General features: G+C 34.2%; 1 protein-coding gene across 1 annotated transcript; it reads left to right on the top strand.

Annotated features, from left to right (window-relative positions):
• The first annotated feature begins 12,534 nt into the window (after positions 1-12,534).
• Positions 12,535-14,983, top strand: LOC104241424 (SCARECROW-LIKE protein 7). The gene has a single exon (XM_009796361.2). It carries the CDS (start codon positions 12,777-12,779, stop codon positions 14,583-14,585), a length of 1,809 nt encoding a protein of 602 aa, XP_009794663.1. The 5' UTR covers positions 12,535-12,776; the 3' UTR covers positions 14,586-14,983.
• The last annotated feature ends 6,732 nt before the right edge of the window (positions 14,984-21,715 follow it).

Genomic DNA, 21,715 nt, shown 5'->3' with positions numbered 1-21,715 from the left:
GTGTCTTAGTGAGTGGTGTGTAAAGGATGGTTGGCGGATCTCTAGTTTTTCTTTTATCTGTGAGTTCTCACTTTTAAGGGTTGTTGAATACGAAAAATAAATGGTTGTTAAGTATGAATAAGTGGGTCTTAAATCGCGGAGTGATAGGAGGCAGCACATGCTTATGAAAGCAGTTGACCTGCCCTTCAAATTTCTGCATGTGTTTCGGATTTTGGTGTGTCGTGATGCATAAAGAATTAAAGGATTCTTTAATTTTGCTCTCTGTGTTGATGTTTCCCAAAATTTTAGTACCAGATGACATTTGGCTGTCGCATACTATCGTGCTTTCACCTTGATTCCAAATTTTCTCATTGATCTGAGGTAGACCAAGTGGGGTTATGCTCCGGGTCGTTTGGTACGCGGACAAAATAGTACCGGGATTATAATTTTATATCATTTGAGATATGGTATAAAATAATACCACATTTGAAGGGATAAGATGGGATAGATGGGATAATTGGTGGGATTAAATTTATACCTTGTTTGGTTGAAGGTATAAATTTAATCCCTCTTACCAAACGACCACACATGAGATATTTCAACCCACATTGTCTATAGTTTGTTTCGTAAATCTACGAAATACAGTCGCTCTGACTATGACTCATTGCGAGTTGAGTGTTGCAATGGAATAACATATCGTACTCTCCCTCTGTAATAGAAAGGTCATTGCTGCTTTCTGCAGTAAACGGTTTTCATCATTCTGTGTTAAGTTACCAGTCGTAACACACCGATAATTCATTATTAAGTTAGCTGGCATGAATAGTCTCTTCTTCTATCTTGGTCGTTAGAAACTTCATCTTGCCAACTCGGGGTTATTTGATGGTCATAATTTTTTATCTAACAGCATTATAGAACAATTGAGAGGTTCAACATTGTTGAGGCAGAGGATACCACTCTGTATGTGATTATAGTATGTCATGTCATTCCTCTATCCATTTTGTAGGATACTTTCATAACTAACTAATTTTTTTAATTATAACTAACGGATTGCAATTTTTTTCAATCCGTTATTATATGATTTGTTTTCTAGTGGGTGAAAGGGATTGAAAATGCTCCTTAAATGATTTGATTAAATCGAGCAATAACGAGTCAATACTCAATAGTTTTTTCAGTCAAAAGGTGCGGTACAATCCCACTCAGTTGGCAACGTCTTCATCTTCCAACCTCCCAAAAGTCCAATGCAAGACGTTCAAAAAGCCACTAGATATGTCTCTATTTTGTTCCTAAAACTCACTACAAAAGTAATAGCAGATTTTCCACTAAAGCAGTTCCTTGTTGGATTTGATCAACAAACCACTCTATTACAACCTTTGACCAACAGCCAGCTCTTTTGTCATTATTCATGATATTGCTGTAATTAACTAAACATCTAAGACTACACCCCTCCTGCTAAATGAGTTTTGTGATTCTGTACTACTGTAGTACGAATATTAAAGTAGGTAGGTCTGGTGGACTATATATACTATATTATATGCAGTTGCCAATCTCGTATATATTATAGTATATGTAAGAAATTTTGTACTACATGTGATATTATCTTACTTACCATTTTTATCATATTACTATGAGTTCATACTTTATGGTGGAGATATATAATACGTAATTCCCTTACTTATAAGTAACTTGATTATATAAATATAGTTTACATTATTATTGCATAGAGCTTATCTTGTATTCTACTCTCACCTCCAATTATGTAAATATCAAATCAAAATACTACTGACTTAGTTCAATCCAACTTTAAGTTCCATCGAAGGGGCATTGTCAGATACAGTTTGAAAAGTGGAGCAAAATTTAGGAAATGAGGAAAAGACATGAGCTAAGGCAAATAAACATCTGTGGGAGTGAAATGTGAGTTATATTCATTTACAGAATTGTTGCTTGTTTTTGATAGGCGCAAGATCAATTCTGTCGTCCTTTACTTCCCATTAATTCAAAAGAAAAGAGATAAATATTGGATTGACGAATGGAATAGATGAAAGGAGTTTAAGATAAGGTTCTATATTTGGTCTATTATATTATCTCTAAAGTAAGAAGTTAAAGTTAAGATAAGTGAAGACTGACTTTAATCATTTTCCTTCTTACATTTTATTCCAAAGATGCATGAGGGATGAGGATTAATGAATTTCCATTATGTTTTTTTCTTTTTTGGCCGTTCACTAGACAAACGAAGCAAATATCCATCGTAAACCAATTAAGACAAATAAATCTAACATGCATATGGGAAAAGGTAAAAAATAGTACAGTGCTAATTAACTACTACAAGAAATTCTTATTTCTCAAGAAAAATAACAACCAGAACTTCCAATTTCCAAATATTAACTCCTAAGCCTTGCCCTATGTTTGGCCATAGATTTTGCCAAATTTTTTCCAAATTTTTTTTTTGGCAAAACATATTTGTTTATAGATTTTATCCATAAAATTTTTAAATCCCAAAACTAGCTCTAGACCTGTTTTTGACCCAAAATATTACTATTTAATTTTTTAATAATTTTAAAAATTTCCCCAAACGTTTGTATTTATAAAAAAAAAAAAACTCACCATCTATGATGACTCAACTAATCCACCAGCTAAGTACTATTATTTTTTTGACTGATGGATCTTGTAATATTATTGCAATTTTACGAATTATAGGGGCTAGTAATTGTATTAATAGCAGTTGATATTAAAATATCAGGTTATGGTTTTAGGATAGTGTATTATTTAGTTCATTACAAAAATGTTGGGGACTATGGTTTGTAATGACGATAATAAATAGCATCGATGAAGGTTCTATATATACAAAATTAACAATTTTGTTTGTTTGGTATTGTTGGATATTTTTGATAGTTTTTAAAACTTATACGTATAAGTCACATTTCATAGCTTTTCAAAAAAAAAAAAAAGTAAACTATGATACCTAAATAGATTTTGATCTTCAACGAAACATTACCCAAATTAAATTTTTAAAACAAATTAGAAAATTTATGGCCAAAGGCTAGCTTAGTTTTTAGAAGCCTTGCAAATTATAGGTGACTAAACTACTTTTATTATTGTTGCTGTTAACTTGTTATTGTTGCTCCTTTTAAATTTGGAAAAGATGTGAAAGATGAGGAAAAGAATATATAATGACACGGCATTGGAGAGAAACAGCTCTCAACTTCAACTTCAAGGAGTAGTGGAGCTAGCAGGGTCCGTGGCAGGTCTATATTCACCTAACAATTTTCAGCAAATAAGTCATTTCTAGCAATCAAATACTAAAATTTATTATTTTTGGAAAATATTTTTCATTAAAAAGGGGGGAAATGACTTTCTTTTATAAATATATATTATATTATGGATGTTCATTTAGTATTCCGTTGTAAATAAGCTTCATGAAGAAGTTCATCCATATGGGACTCCGCCGTAAATATGGTTATCTATTTAGTACTCTATTGGAAATAAGCTTCCTGAAGAAGCTTATCATTTCGGTACTCCGTTATAGATAAATATTACCCCCAGTAGAAGATTATCTATATCTGTACAGTAGCAGCTTACAAACAACTTACAAGAAGCTACACAACAGCTTACAGTAGCAGCTTACAAGCAGCATACAAGCAACTTGCAGTAGCAGCTTACACAACAACTTCTTTTCTTCTATAAATAGAGGAGATTTCAATTCATTATATACATGAATTTGAAGTTGAATCATAAATCTCTCTCTACTTGTGTTCGCTTTCTTTACTTTAAAGTCTTTATTTTAACATTTTCTCCGTTTTTCTTCTCCGATAGTCCATTGAACAGCTTCTAAATTTTAGAGAGTAATAATGAGACAAAGCTTCTTCTGAAAAATACTTTCAGAAAGCCATTTTCTGCGTCATATACCAACCAAATCCTAATCATTTGGAAAACTTGTAAGAAACATTTGAAAATTGTTTCCCCCCTCTGCCCCTCTCCCTATATTTGTAGGAAACAGAATTCTTATGTGTACAAAAGCCACCTCCCCACAAGGGGCAGATGTATTGCCCAAAATATGATACACATGAATCCATGATCTTTCTGTTAAATTAAGTATTTTATGTATATATTCTCCGGAACGAATATTATTTGTTGACCACGTGCTTTGAAAAGATTGAATGGTGCACTTAATTGAATGCAGAGGCGTATCTTGTATATTTTATATACATGATCTTTTGCTCACACCCAATATTTTTGCCCCAAAAATCGTTAATTAATAAATTTTGAACTCATTAAATTAGATGAGATGTGGTAGAATTGCGAATCTGAATCTATAAAGTTTAAATTCTGGATCCGACTCTGATTGAATAGTGTCATATACGTAGAAGAATAGGAACAATTCCTACTTAATACTTTCTTTTTTTTCTCCTATCTTTAGTTGAACACTCATGTTCTTCCCAAATTCTGGATCATAGCATAGTATGTTATTTTGCAGGTTGAACAGAACCCATTGTGAAAACTAAATATGGATAAATACAAAATTCTTCCTAATTAATGTCAGTATTAGATGGTCTTTACCAGTAGTATTGTGCTACTCATTCAAACCAGTGGCTTCACGTTTGAAGTAAAAGAAAGCAGAAAGAAACAAAACAAAGGTGGCGGCCATGGGTGGATGTGCAGTTGAATGTGACCGTACATTTTTTAACTTGCCTTGCAAGATTTAAAAACTTTTATGTTTATGTCTTGTTACGTTACTACAGTGCGTCTCTGCCTAGTCTTTCTTGTGTCCTTAACCAATAACACCAGTGAGTCAGACCAGAGACTGCAGACCGAGTGATTTCGGACAAAAAAAGACTCAACTACACTCATACAAATTGTTCAAACTTGAAGGACACATACTTTTCTTCTGTGCCTCCAAAAATTGATATATGTCAAAAATTAATTAATTATTATTAATATAGTACAATTCTTTTAATTGTTCAAAGGTGGTCCGGTCCTCCTTATTCAATCATCGCCTTCCCATTGACGCACTGGCCCCTCTCTTTACATCCTCAGTTTGATGATATATAATTATTGTTTGTCTTTTCTTTTCTTTTCTTCCGTTGTAAGTGCACTAACTCCCTGTATTTGTGATCAATGATCTCCATCGAGCTATAGTACATGAAAGGAAGCCGAAACATGAAAACTAATTTCAAATTGATCAGTAGCTACGTACCAACTCGCTGATTTATATATTCTTCAATAATTCAGGTCAAGATTAAAGCTACTACCTAATGCTTACAATTCATAACGTACCATTTACAACCGTTGTTATAAAGTCAACAAGGGGTCTCACTTCGTTCAAAATCAATTATTTCAGAATTAATTAGAATTATAATTGTAATTAGGATAGGTAATCTCATCTTCTATATGAAATAGATAATTTCAAAAATGTCATTTTTAAAACCTCCATTCTTCCGTTTGATGTAGGGTTAAAATACCAACCAACTATACATGCATTCCTCTTCCACTTCTTGCGGACCATCCTTCTTACAACAAAAATAACATACCAAATATATTCTTACAAATAGGGTTTGAGGAAATAATGTATATGCAAATCTTATCCTAGTTTGTACCGACAAAAGAAATTATTTTTAAAAGACTCTTGCCACATGTAAGCACAATATCGTACCATCCTTCTTGATAAAGAAAAAGAATAGAAAATAAGTCATATTAATGATGGGTTTGGCTGTTATTATCACTAGGGCATAGTGTCACGTCCTTAGTTATTAACTAATTACACGTGCGATATTTGGCAACTCGCTCACGATCTTGCACAATTTGCTCACGTTCTTGCTATGCCAAGTCAGCCTTACTATCTTCAAGATCGCTAAGAAATGTTAGAACACATGAGAATTGCTAAAGGAAGCTTTTGTAGTAGAGAGAACTTGATTGTTTTGTTTGGTCGATGAATTACAAATGAATGTCCCCTATTTATACTAATCACCCAGGGGCTAGTATGTAAATAATAATTGTTCTCCAAGTCTTTCCATATTTACAACTAAGTCCATTCTCTAGAATATTCTACACGGCTAGATTTTTCTAAGGACTTTCCTAACAATTCTATAGGGTTCTAGGGTCTTCCTAAGAAAACCTCTATATTTCTGTAGAACCTTCCTACAAATGCATAAATATCTAGAACTTTTCTAAGGAAATTTTTCATAGTTCAAGAATATTCCACCAAGATCTTTTCTCTAACTTATGTAACCCTTTTATATGGCAAAAATATATGTCAAGTGGCACATATATGACATTATGGTGTGGCGGGTCATGACAATAGGCTCCGTAATCACCCCGTCAAAATATCATGTACCGTTGCTTTCTCACCAAATTGGTCCCGTCTTTCTCATCTTTCCCTTTTCGTCTTGCTGCAACTCATAACGGGCCCAAAAATCGACCAAAATGGACGTAACCCAATTCAACGTTATCAGATGATCTCCTTTTTTTCACCACTTCTTTTTTCTTTTCCTTTTTTCACAACCTTCCATTTTTTTTCCACCACCTTTCGTTTTCGCCTTTTTTCACCCTCTAGCCACAATTTGACCAATTGAGGTACGATACCAGCTAAGATCTGAGTCATTTGCTGACGTGTCCACAAGTTGCTCAACCTTCTTTACTTCCTTGGTCAAAAATCTACTGAATTTTACACATAGCAGGCAAATCCAGTATCAAAATTGAAATGTTTACACTTCGCTCCAACTCGGAAACTGCACTTTCCTATGCCTAAATCTGAGAATAAGCAAAAGTTCTTACATTTACCATTTATATATGGTTTCCCCGAAAATTATCTATTCATTAACCACTACACTGGAGTCACATTCAGCAACTTTTCAAGTCTAAAGAGATTTGAGGAGACACGATATACTTTAATTTTATTAACTATAGTTGATTTATTCATTAATTTGTATTCATTGACGTTTATAGGGAGATAAAAGGGGGGGGGGGGGGTTACTGAACTGGAAAATATCACTGCGAAAATAGTTGAAAGGTTGAAACACGAACGTAATGAGGAATGTAGTTATTGCCGCAGATTCAGAATGGACGGTGGAGATCAAGTCATGCTGACTTCCAGAAAGATCAGATAATCAATGAGGTCACGAGACGGCGATGTGGACCCGCCGTATACTGACGTATCATATTCAAATGTGGGTACAATGAGTAGGCCCCACAGTGAAACACAAAGTTCCCCGAACAGAGCGGGAGGAAAGTTGCGTACACGTGGACGTTAATGACATGGAGTTTTCATATCAGGGAAACGTAGGACCCACTCCTTACTGGCGCCACGTCATGCCACTGAGGACTATATATAGGCTTAAACATTATTGCATTTCCACTATTAGATTTTTGTGCGTTACCTTTTCAATGAAATTTGTATTGACTATTTTGACTCCTTACCTCATTTTTATATTGTCCACAGCAAAGGTTGAGCAAATTCACTTCAACATCCATTGTGATAAAAGTAAAATTAATGAAAGTTGAATTAACAAGTTAAAATATTGGGTTTTGACCTCCTTATATGAGTTTTTCAATTACATTCCATTAGAAAAACAATGACAAGTAAAAGATACTATATTAGTAAGATTATCATTGTAAGCGACCAACAAGCATATCAACTAAAACAGAGCAAGAAAAATTAGAGAAATAAGATGATTCACAGCTACACAAGTCTTAATAAGAAAGAAGAAAGAAACGTTGAGACCAATTCCAACTCTTCCTTCAAACGCAATATTTTAAATTTATATTTTAATATTTGTTATCAAAGCTCTATTTTTATTTAACATTTGAACCAAATGTGAATATATAAATTTTGGAGAGGATATATGAACGCATTCAGTTACAATCAATTTAATTTCAAAAGTACAAGTATTTAAAACTGTTGTGTTCCTTAATTTTGGTATAAAGTTTTGTTCTTTTACCTTCTTTTTTTCTTTTGTTGAAATTTTCACGATCTGTTTAATGTCTGGCCGCACAAAACAGCACATTCCATGAGGCCAACGGGTTGATTGGAGAATGTTTCAATTTTAAATGGGTGAGAAAATTAGTACTAATCAAGTGTCATACACTATTAGTTTGAGTTGGCCTTGCGAGTCAAGTCTATTTTGACGATTCTAAATGTGTGTTTGAGTCTCTCTAAGATTCTTTCACTGTTTTTACACTGATTTTGGCATAAACGTAGAATAAACGGATTTCAGACACTATTTATTGTCTTCAAACTCTTACTTTTAGTTAGTTGACAACGAAGAAGTATAGGACAGTTCAAATAGAGTGATCATAGTTAGTATTTGTCAATTGGTAGATGAGGTGGGCGGAGATAAACTCATGGGTTATTTGGTTTGGTAACATGTTATATTGATATTATAATGTGAGATTAGAATGTGGAACTGAAAAATAATGAGATTATCTAGTAAGTAGTAACTGTATTTTAATTGGAAGATATTTGATTTATCGGAATAATACGTGATTTAATATAGAATATATATTTGATTTTACACTAGATAAGTTTAGGTAACTTTTATTTTATTGAACTACTTTGGGATTAAAATTTTCATGAGCATTCGATATTTTTAGTGCATGTCAAAGGTGTTAATGCATATTTCGGGGTGATCATCAGTTCACCACATAATAGTGAGACGCATTAGCTGCTTTGCTATTCAATTCAACCACATTTGAGCGAGGAACAACCCACTCATACAATTAGCGGGTAAGATGCTAGTATTGGCGTTTTGAAGAAACATTATAGGATTAATAATTTTGAAATTATTATCCTACATAGTGCGACAAAACATATTTAAGAAGTCAATCACAAAATACAATAATCTCATGATAGAAAACACTCTCACGTTCTATCTAGAGAAATTTTCATAAAGCATTATTTTTTAGTGGTAATTAGCTATCTATAGATATCATTTGCTATATTACGGATTGTAGATACGTTTTCTGTTGTTATAAAATGAATTAGATGTATTTAAGCTACAATATTCATGAATATAGTAGCAAAAATAGGCGTAAATCAGGGAAGTCCAGCTAATCAGTTGTTGTATTCGAGTGTATTCAACTGTATTCATGGCGTGAAATGTAGGATTACAACTAGACGAATTATTATATTCGACTGTATTCACGACGTGAAACAGGGGATTACACTATTTTTAAACGGAAAGTGAATCAATTAACATAATAGACTTCTAATATAACTCAACAAACTCAATTATAACATACAAAATTTGTATTTCCAGTTATAAAAAATATTCTCAACCGAAAAATACCCCAAAAATATACAATCTTCAGAGAAATTATATAATATATATGAATACATAAATTATATTAATTAAGAAAAACATATGAATTCATTCATGGCATATAGAGAGACAGTGAATACAATAATATACATAGAATACAGCGGGATATATTGAAATACAATGGAAAAAAGACAGTGAATACAATGAAATACATGGAATACAGTGAGATACATTGAATTACAATGGAAAAAAAGACAATGAAAATATAGCGTGATACGTTGAAAAAATATTAAAATATATTAACAGAAAATCAAGTTGCTCAGCCCCAAACTCCGTCGTCTTTGTTCAAGAATAAACCCTAATTTTCGGCGAATCCGCCGTCGAGCAAAATTCCTAAATCTCACTGTTCCCAAGCATCCTATACAGTAGCCGAGCAAAAATCATGGCAAGACAGTAATGAGTTCTGGTGGCAGAATAAGGACTCTGTTAAAGCTTGAATCTTGTATTGAAGATGACGGAAGTTAAGAAAGGTTTGTGGGTTTGCTATGTTGTGTGTGCCGATCGGAGGCTTCATCTCATTTGGATTCAATTTCGGTTGCAAAAATTACTAACATTGCTTTGAGCCGTCGTCTATGATAGTCAAGTGCGACCCATGTCATGGGAAGTACATGGCATGTTGTTTGATGTACAGAGGTGAAGTTGTGCCTAAGGATGTGAATGATGTTGTAGCCACAATTAAGACAAAGAGAAAGTCAGAGAGGTCTTCGTGGTATACCAAGCAAAATCACCGTTTGTGACTAATGGTAGGTGATGTGATTGAGAGGAATTTTGAGATTGAGCATCGTGTTTTCACTGAATGGGGGAAAAGAATGGCATGTATCAAAGTAGAGAGAGAAAGAAAATAGTGTAACTGAATAGCGTATTTAGTAGCTTAGGGGTAGGAGGTAACCAAAATTAGATATTTTGCAATAAACATTAAAAGATATCTATAGAATATAAATTTTTTAAATGGTATTTATTTAAAATAAATAAGGTGTTAACATTTGCTATAGGAGGTAAAACTTCCTTCTATCTATAGGTGTTTAACGAGTGGGTCGGGCAGGGCCGGGTTAAGAAAAAAGGTGACCGGCCGGTTATTGGTTTTTTCAAACTAGGTTTAACGGGTCCGGGTCCATTTGGATAAAATATGAACCGGAAGGGTTACGGATCCAAGGGGGCGGGCCGGGTCGGGTTAGTGTAATTATTTTTTTGTATAACTGTCGTAACTTAAATACATAAACTAATATATATATATATATATATATATATATATATATATATATATATATATATATATATTAAAAGGATGTAAAGACTTTAAAATCTTTATATTTGAAATTTTGAATATTTCATTAAAAATTTAAGATAATAGAATACAATGAAGATGGAAAATAAATTGCACTTATAATTTGCAAGTGCTTTTTTTATTTCAAACTTACAAATTGAAATTTACATTTAACAACAAGTAAATTAACGAAAAAAGAATAAAACTAAATTTTAATTGCATAATAATACTTCAAATTAATCTAACAAACTAAAACATTAAGCATAAATACGTTTAATAATTTTTAAAATAACTCAAATTGTCTCAAATCAACTTAAATATGAATTTATGGAGGACGCTCAAGATAACTCTTCATATGCCTTCTTAAACAGCCTGTGCCCACCCACTTTAGGCGAAGGTTTAAGACTAGACCACAGTTCTTGAACTTTACTTTGTGAACTTCTTCATTTTCTTCTACCACCTCAAAGTCTTCCCAAACATATGAGCGCACTCTAGAAGTACGGGGCATGATTTAACTTGAATTGAGAATTTGAGTTTGAGAAAAGAGATATGAGTGAAGAAATGAAGAAGAAGGGACACGGGAGTGTATTTATAGTTTTTCAAAGGGTTAAATTAGTAATTACAAAAAGTGTTATTTTTTAAAAAAAAATTGCCTAAAAAGGGCTATTCTTGCAATCAACCCATTGGGCAATGGGCAAATTTGAAGCTGACCGTTGCCGACGGTCATATCCCTTTAATTTATTTTTTTCCAGATTTTAGCCGTTGAACCGGTCCGGGCCGGATCGGTTAACCGGTTCAACAGTATTTTTCGTTGACCGAGTTTGACCTGTCCAATTAACTAGATTTTTTTTTAAACGGACCAACACCCATAACCCAGCTCATATGCCCCCTAACTACCGGTCCGACCGATCTGGGTTACAACCGGTCTAGACCGGTCCGAAAATGGGTCAACCCGGCCCGTTAAACAGGCTTAGTTCTATCATGGGAAGGATCCCTTAAAGTTTGCATACAATGCTTTTACGAAATGGATTGAAGTAGGATTTTTTTGTCAATTGTTCGATTTGTACTTACTTCTGTAAATTTGGAAGGCATATTAGATGTACCTTTTTGTTTTCTTTTGTAAACTGATGTATCGTACTAAGCGAATACTTAAAAGTAGTTCTCAGTAAAAGTTTAAATTAAGTGATGTTTTATGTCCGAAACTCTAATAAATGATGAAGAGCTTGAGTAGTCTGTTTTTTAGAAGAGGAAAGTAAATGTAAATTTAAAGCCAAACAAAATTTAGGACTCATACTTTTCCGTTCAGCTTTTATGACACTATCTTTATTTAGAAACGCCTCAATTAACAATATTTTATTTTACACATCTTTAGAAATTTAATCTCATCTCACATAATTACAAATGTTTTCTTTAATAATGTCACATTCATTATACTTTTGAGAGTCAGAATTTAAAGTTTATGAGTTTGAAAATCTTATCTTTTTAAGTTATTGGATTCTTAAATAATTTATACATATTCAATGAGCTTACAAAATCTTGGTGCGATGGCTCAAGCAGGTTTATCTTAAGTTGCATGTCTAGAGTTCGAGTCGTCGCTCTTTACAATTTTATAGTCTCTTTTCTTTTCTTTTTTTGTTTTCTTGAGACGAGGGTCTATCAGAAATAACCTCTCTATTTTATTGGACCGGGGTAAGGTCTTCGTACACACTATCCTAAGATCTTTGTACACACTAACTTCTTCAGACCCCGCACCTTTGAAATTTTACTCTATTGTTGTTATTATTGTATACATACATAAATTTTTTAAGATAAATATATAATTGGGATAAAAGTTATTGGATTCGATGGAACTCGTAAATCGGGTTCTAGCTCCACTCTTTACATGACTTTTATTTTAATAATAAATAAGTCAGTTTACATCTCAAAACGAAATATACATATTAAATGAGAAAGAAAAACTATTACTACTATTAAAATAGTGAGTGACAGATGGACTTAAACAAAAACTTTGTCCTCCTTCTAAGGTTGAGCTTTCGTCAATTAAAGCTAAGAGAAGACCTTCTCACTCAACAGACTAGTGCACTATCCTCTTTTTCTTAACTCACTCTCTCTTCCCTCTTCCTGGGCTACTGTTAGTCCACTCAATCTTGCGACCTCAGCAATTTCTTGAGGTAATGTATATTTAGTGGTGTAGATTTAGCTAGCAAGATATTGGGTGGAGAATGGCAGCATACATGTGTACGGACAGTGGAAATCTAATGGCAATAGCTCAGCAAGTGATAAAGCAAAAGCAGCAGCAAGAGCAGCTCCAACAGCAAGAACAGCAGCAGCATCAGCAATTCTTGGGCGGTGTCAATCCGTTATGCTTAAGCCCCTGGACTGGAACTCACCAGAGCTTAACTAACAGTCCCACTTTAGGATATGGTGGCCTTACTGGCGGGCCGGGTTTTACCGACCCATTTCAGGTCGTAGCCGGAGGCACAGACGGCGGCGAACCGGGATTTCAGTTCCCGAATCTGGAACACCACTCGACCGGGTTTAGGTTCACTGATTTTAGCGGTGGACCGGGCGGTGAGTTTGACTCAGACGAGTGGATGGAGAGTTTGATTGGCGGTGGAGATTCTACTGGAAGTTCCAATCTTCAGTCTAGTTCTTACGCGTGGCATACGAGTTCCGAGTTCGCGGCCCTTTACGGAGATCCGTTCTCGAGTTGTCCGAATCGACTCAGTATTGCCTCTTCTCCTCCTCCTCCAACTTCCGATCTCAATGGAGTCATTTTTTCTGAAACCCAAAAAAATCTCAACCCATTACAACCATGGGTACCACCATCTTCTTCTCCTCCAGTTGTTCATAAAGAATCGAAGGTGGCATCAGGTGATGTGCACTGTAGTTCCCCTGAAACTTTCTCCTCAAAACCACTGTTAAAATCTTTGCTGGAATGTGCAAGACTAGCTGACTCAGAGCCAGAAAATGCAGTAAAATCATTGATTCGACTCAAGGAATCAGTTTCCCAACAAGGAGATCCAACGGAGCGGGTCGGGTTCTATTTCTTTGAAGCTCTTTACAGTAGGCTTTCGTTTCAAACAGATAATATTCCGTCAATATTTGGTACTTGCACTCCAGAGGAGCTCACTTTATCTTACAAAGCCTTTAACGATGCATGTCCGTACTCAAAGTTTGCTCATTTAACGGCTAATCAGGCTATTCTTGAAGCAACTGAAAAAGCAATGAGGATTCACATAGTAGATTTTGGCATTGTTCATGGGATTCAATGGGCTGCTTTTTTACAAGCTTTAGCCACTAGATCAGCTGGAAAACCAGTCAGCATTAGAATCTCCGGCATTCCATCGGTGGTTTTAGGTAACTCTCCGGCAGCTTCGCTTTTAGCTACCGGAAACCGTCTCCGTGACTTCGCGAAGCTTCTGGATCTTAAATTCGAATTCGAGCCAATACTTACACCAGTTCAGGAGCTAAACGAGTCTAGTTTTCGGATCGACCCAGATGAAACTTTAGCTGTAAATTTCATGTTACAACTATACAATTTACTAGACGAGACAAGTGTTGGTGTAAAAACTGCACTTAATTTAGCAAAGTCATTGAATCCAAGCATAGTGACTTTGGGCGAGTACGAGGTGAGTCTGAACAACGTTGGATTTCTTCAGCGGTTTAGCAATGCTTTGAATTACTACTCTACAATTTTCGAGTCACTAGATCCGAGTTTGACCCAAGACTCACCGGAGCGAGTACAAGTGGAAAGACTGATACTTGGCCGGAGAATTGCCGGAGCGGTGGGAACAGATGAAGCTGGAATCAGAAGAGAATGTATGGAAGATAAAGAACATTGGAAAGAATTAATGGAAGGGGCAGGTTTTAAGGAAGTGACACTTAGTCATTATGCTATGAGTCAAGCAAAAATTCTTCTTTGGAACTATAATTATAGTTCATCATATGGGTTAATTGATTCTCCACCTGGGTTTCTCTCCTTGGCTTGGAATGATAAGCCTCTTTTGACTGTTTCTTCTTGGCACTAATTCTACAAATCAATTATGTGGCGTGGTTATATTAGGTACTTATTTAAGTGCTTAATTTCAATTTCATTTCCCCTTGTAGAGTAAAAAAGTTAGTATAGAAAGATGATATTTTTGAGCTCTGGAACTGCAACCCACCTTGTTAACTTTGTAGCTTTGAATTTCTTGGTGACCTCTGTTAATATAAATTGTGTACTTTTTAGTGTCATTTAATCTTTTTTTTTCTTCTTTAGATTTTAGGCTTTGATTTTGCATCTTCGGGGTTGTTGGGTAGGACAACATCAACTGTAATTTGTGCATATATTTTTGTGAATTATTGATGTATAAATTAGTTAATTCATGGTATTTCCAGGTTCCAATTTAACATGTCTAGTAAATTTTATTGTGATAGTTATATTGAATTTGGTCTATTATTGTGATATAGGGTACAGTCCTTATTAGCATTTTGTTGCTTGCACGATTAGTGAAGGTTAATGGACTAAACGACTAAATGATTAGATGAGGTTGTAATCCAATTGAAGAACGTCCTTTTCTCTCAGGTTCTGCGATGGAAATTCCATTGACAATGACTTTTAAGTAAAACCTGTGGGCTAGAAAAATAAAAACAGTTTTTTTCTTGAGAAGCTGTTTCGTTACTGATTTGCCATAATCTTTCATTCAGGAAGCCTTACACCCCTAGTAAAGTCATTCCTTTTTAGCAAGTCCTGTGCTAGTATAGTAGAAATAGTACTACTTGATTTATGGTAACATATTAATGGCAGTCCCTTTCACTCTGAGTAGTACCATTCTTACTCTCAATCTCTACTCACACCTATTCAGTTTCTGTCACGAAGTGGGGAAGCAGCTGCAACTGATGAACAAGAGCCGTGCTCGAAGCTGGTAGGGGGCCTCTAATTTATTTGACAAATTCACAGCCTGAGACTGAGAGCTTGGGTCAGCTGTAGTCTTATATTGTTTGCTCTAATTTTGGACCATCCATAGTGCGCTTTGATTACTACTTCCTCTCTGAATTGCCGAGGAAAATGTAGGACAAGTTGCATAATGGGCCATGTAACACTAACTGATACGCCTACAAAGAGTTTGAAAAAGATATAAAATGGTAACGCTTGCACGACGATTTTCTAAAATTCGTCGATTAAAATGCATTATCTCGGTGAGTTTACTTTAGTTGATCATCTAATAGTTGGAGATTGTAATTTAATACTTAAATGGAACTGGTCTTAGCAGAATGACCATAATTTTATTATTTTCTGTCATGTTTAATTATTCATGAATGTATTCATATAATTCAAAATAAAAGTACCGTATCCAGTCGAATCCAAGACTGCTAAGACGGACCAGAGCCGATTAAATTATGGGTAACTCTGCACTTTACTAGCAATAAGACGGCTAATACGACGCAGAGCCGATTAGATTATAGGTACTCTGCATTTCCACTGGGAAAAGTCGGTCTGACAATTTAAAAATTGACAATGATGATGACCATCCACCGAGCTTCGATAAAAGTGCGCCCTTTAGATTGAAGCTAAATCTGTTCTCTCTGTAGTTTTCTGCATATTATTATCATTTTTCTGAAGCTCTTTTTTCAAAAACTGATGAGTGTGGGAGTGGTACTCACAAAATTAAAAACAGCGTCAGACTTGAAAAGACTTGTGGCTGCACCAAAACTAAACTAAATATACTTAAAGAAAACTGGCAAAGACATTTGGCGACCTGGATTAGCAGGTTTACCTACGTGTGATTAACGAGGATGAAAGCCATATGACACGTGCATGACATGTTGCATTCTGGGTCCCAGGACGTAGGTGTTCTATTATGAATTGAATTTGGCACAGAAATCACAAGTCTGTGAGCAAGTTTTTCTAAAGGAGGGTCCGTTTAGTAGGGTAGGTGACGCCAGAATCTGATCCAACGGTCGACTGGTCCAACACTGTCAAGACAGCTTCTGTTATTTTTTCTCTTATCTTCTTTTTCCTTTTTCTTTGGTAGGTAATCATAGAGTTCAACCAAAATAAAGACGGGAGCCGTCAGTAATAATCACTTTACCTTCCTTCAAATAACTTTACCTCCCCAAAGTATCATTTACTATCAATAAATATATGTATAGGTGAGGTGATAATAGAAATGAAGCAAATAGGTGAGGTGATTATTTAATTTGAATGGTATTGATGAGATATTTATCAATGAAAAATATCCAAATTACCTCTATCGTTTAAAAATGGTATAACAATACTCCTTTTTATCTTTTGGTAAAAAAAAAAAAAATACTTCTATCGTTCGTTGTCTCTATTGTTATTTCTATTATATTAGAAATGGGAGTGCACTAGGTGAAGCAGCGTGGTCTTCGTCCACATGCCTGCTTTACCTAAAATATGTTTGCCACTCCTTTTGTATATTATTACCTCAATTGCCATCACAAAATTTTGTAAATAAAAGAAGGAAATTTTATACCCTATAGAAAACCTTAGTTCCCCTATTTATTTTTAATAAATACCATTTAAAATATTACATCCTATAAATACCTTTTATCCTTTATAGTAAAATATCTAATTATAATTACATTCTATATTTAAGGCACTATATATGTTAAATAATATTTCTATCTCTCCTTTTTAGTATTTTCTCTCACATAATTACCGTATATCTGCTCTAAACACGTTCTCTCTCTTTTTGCATACACTCTACTCTCTTCTCCCACAAACCCACGTTTCATAACTCTTCTCCCATACAAATTCTCTATTTCTCCGCCATTATCAATCCCATATTCAAAATATATCTTAAAATTTGGTAAGTTTTCTCCTGGTAAGTTTACTTCTTCGAACTTTGATATCATTAATTTGGTTCTCTAATTTTTATACAAATTTTTCATAAATTTCTGAAACAATAACCATTGGTATTGTTTGCTCACCAGGAAGCTTTGGTTTTTCTCTTCAATGGCGGATTCAATGCCACACAAGATGATAACCAGAGGTATACCCACCAAAATTCTCAATTTTGATGGGCCCTCTTTCTCGTTGCAAATAACTCAAGAGGAGTCGGATTTTGCAGGTAAGTCAGCAACTACAGTTTCACAAAGAAGAACTAAATTACACAATGACAAGTCGAAAGAAGTCCAAGTTGAGAAATCTTCAAAAGAAACAAAAAATCCAGTTGTTTCAAAGATGAAAAAACCTATGAATGATTCTTCATGCGTCAATGTAAAGGAAGTCGCTGCAAAAAAAAAATATCAGATACACGACACCAAAAGGTAATTGCTATTGTATCAATATGTATTCAAAGAAACTTATATGTATTCATAATTATTCAAGTTATTTTACATGTACAATGTTGTATTTGTATGTATCTGGTTGTATTTAAATATATTTAGTTTTATTCAATTTCACATTTTTGTACTATTTGGTATTACTGTATTCAGTTGTATTTATAAGTATGTATATGTATTCTTATGTATTTTGATAGTTTGCAACTGTTCAATTTTCCAGTATGTTTTTAATTGTATTCATATGTATTCATCTTAGTTATTTTTTGTTTGCAATTGTTCAATTTTCCAGTAAGTTTTTAATTGTATTCATATGTATTCTGCTTGCTTATTTTTTTATGTCATGTGTGTTGTAGCTAGTTTTTTAATATGTATTTAGCCTTGTCAATGTATTTAGTTGTATTCGTATGTATTCATGTCAGATGTACTGTAATATATTCTGTGTATTCGGTTATATCTATACTTCTAAGTGTATGTAGTTGTATTCATATATATTCATGTAAGATTTACTATGAAATATGCTTTGTATTCAATTGTATTTACATGTATTTATTCTTGTTAAATGCAGAGAATTAATTTTTTTGTGAAACACCAGCCAAAATTTGCACCCCATATCAGTGTTTATACTAATACTGATATAGTCTCCCAGCTAAAAGAGAACCTTACTCCTGATCAGTACTAACAACTTGGCAATACTTGTTTTGGCTCATTTCTTCAAATGAAGCGCTGTGAAGTTCAACATCAACTCTTCAGATGCTTCATGACTCTCCAGTTAGAAGGCACTCCTAACAATGTATTTGCATTACACGTCAATGGTACTTCATTACATTTCACATTAAGGGAGTTTGCGATTGTGACTGGCCTCAAATGTGTTGGTAATGATGAAGATTTTGAGTTTAGTGAAAAGTTTCCTAACCGACTTATTGAGACTTACTTTGGAGGTGCTAATCTTGTCAAGAATGAACAATTGATGAAATGCTTTGCTGACAAGAACTGGGGTCCCGGCAATGATGGTGATGCCTTGAAGATATCTTTGTTGTATTTCATACACACCTTTATTTTTTCATCCGAGAAGAATAATACAACTATACCAAGGCTACATTTTGACTTGGTAGAGAGTGGGCGCTATTCTGAATATCATTGTGGTTTAAAAGCATTTAAAATGCTAACAAAATCGATTAGCATGAAGATGGATGTTGAGAAGAAGTATTACAGGATAGCTGGGATGTCACTAGCTATGCAAGTGTGGTTTTATGAGTGCTGTTCAGTTGTTGATTCCAAAATTGCACTCCGAGTTGATGACGTGGTCTCCAGAATACTCAATTAGAGAACCACCGGATATCAGCCAACCTTTGCTTATCTGATGAACGACATGTTCAATGACACCGGGAACATGGTAATATATAAATTGTATCATTGATAGTTTATATTTTAGTAATAATTAATAGGCATACATTTGCATATAGAAGTATGCAGTTGCATTCAGATACATTTTTGGTGATGTAATATCTGTTGTAGTTTCAGCTGTCATATTCTCACAAATATGCTGCATACAAATGCATCCAGATTACTCATACATTTGCATACAAGAGACTGCATTCATTTTCAGGGGATGCATACAACATAATATATTTGTATACAAATACATACAGATAGAAAATATTTGTATTATCAGCTGCATACAGACACAAAATACAGTTGCATAAATTTTCAGGGGATGCATACAACAATATACATTTGTATACATATGCTTACAGATATAAATACTTGCATACAGATTCAAGATACATGTATACAAATGCATAGGGACTAATAAACAGTTGCATACACTTGTATACAAATGCATACAAAAACTGTATACATTTGAACACATCTAATGCATACAAATGCATTCATATGCATACAACAATATATAGCTGTTGTAGCCTTCATTATTAATTCTTCATACAATTGCATATTATTTCCAAATCATTAGTGCTTCCAGATCTGCATTTGTATACAATTGCATTTTATATTCAATACAAATTTCAGTTTGTATTCCAGATCTGCATTTGTATGTTTCTAGTAAGACTTTGATTGTATTTCGTTTTTCAGATTGTTTACAAGGACATCAGTCCAAGCGATATAGAGCTTGCCATTATTCAGAATCCTCATGTAGGCGCCGATGTTGAGAAGAGACCTTCTCCTGCTCATTCAGACAAATTGGGAGATGATTCAGATGACTTTTCTCCTACACCCGAGCTTCAATGTAAGAAGAAACATGTTGCAAGTGTTGGTCCATCTTCATCACCGCCCCATAAAAAGTGCAAGGAACACGAAAGGCATCCTAACGAAACAGAATATCAACCCAAGATTCCTCCTGTTTGTGTATCCAAATTTGGACATAAAGTTTTGCATGACAATCAGCTGCAAGATTCCCAAAATGACGAAGTATCTTCTTTGAGGAAAGACCTAAATTCATTCAAAGAATACGTGAGTATTTAACTACAAATTAAACATTACAGTTTAATGAATAACATTCATATATTTTTGGCGTAATCTTATAATTATTTTTGTATTGTTAAGGTTGTGGGAGAGTTCAAGTCTCCAAGAACATTGATCAATGATAACTTCAAGAATCTTTCTGACCATCTTCAACAAAATCAGCAAACTGAAAGTTTACACCAGAGAAAGGAACCCATAGGGAGACGTGATGATGGCATTGACACAGATGTCGGAGATAATGTTGAGGTATACCATTCTTAACATATTGAGCATTTGTTTATATCTCCTGCTTGCTGTTATAATTTAATAATTGTATTTATAAATGCTGTATGTATTCGACTAGCCTTTAACTGCCTCACTAAACTGATAAATGCATCGTCCAACACATGTATTTAGCTGTATTCATATCTGTGTTAATCTTAATATGTAAATGGAATTAACTACTGTATTTAAACATATTCAGCTGTATTTTGATGTATTCTGATTTGTATTTCTTGAATATGTGTGATGTATTTCAAACTCTCATTTCCATTACCAAAATCTATTTTCTTACTACACTTATATGTATTTAACTGTATTGTAACATTAAGTTAATACACTAACAATGATACATACAACAAACAGAAACAAGTGCTTAATGATCAATGTTTGGAGTATAGAGGAGAGGGGAAAACTACATCAGAGGTGTCGTCCAACATACCATCTACTAGTCAAGAGGGTGTATCTACAGAATTCTATGTATCTCAATTTGAGCTGGATGACAAGTTTCTTCCCAGTCAAATTCTAGAAACTAGAATTGTGATTCACAACAATGCAAAAAAAGCTGAATCAACCCCAATACCATCTCATAGGAATCGGCGACCAAGTAGATGGTACTCTTCGCCTTATGAGTCCAACTTCGACTCCGCAGGTTAGTATTTTTGTAAAGTAAAGATTCAGCTTTCCTCAAGGTTTTTAAATTTAAAAGTCTCTAATCACGAATTCAATGAACAATAGGTACCTCAGTAAAGTTGACCCCCATTTTTGAAAAAAGACACCCATTTGAGGATGATTCAATAACGGGGCCACATCCTACGTTAATCATTTAGGAATACAACAAATGGGTTCGTGATGGTCTTCTCGCTAGACATGATCAGAGGCGAGTTTTCCCCCGGTATGTGTATTAAGTTTTTATATTTTTAAAAATGTATATAATATTTTTTATACCATACTTGTAGAAGTAATTTGGAAGACCATTACAAGAAGAACAAGTCAACATTTCATATACCATTGGATTTTGGAGTTGATCAAGTTACTTCAAAAAATTGGTTTTACCTTCTATCGTTTGACGGGAACCTATGAGATGACAACGTAAGTTTTTTTCCCCTAACTGACTAATTTTCTTTGAATA

This window comes from Nicotiana sylvestris, chromosome 2 (genome assembly GCF_000393655.2).
Source record: "Nicotiana sylvestris chromosome 2, ASM39365v2, whole genome shotgun sequence".
Taxonomy (NCBI): Eukaryota; Viridiplantae; Streptophyta; class Magnoliopsida; order Solanales; family Solanaceae; genus Nicotiana; species Nicotiana sylvestris.
Note: the sequence above shows the minus strand (reverse complement) of the source record. Positions and strands in the feature narration are given on the sequence as shown.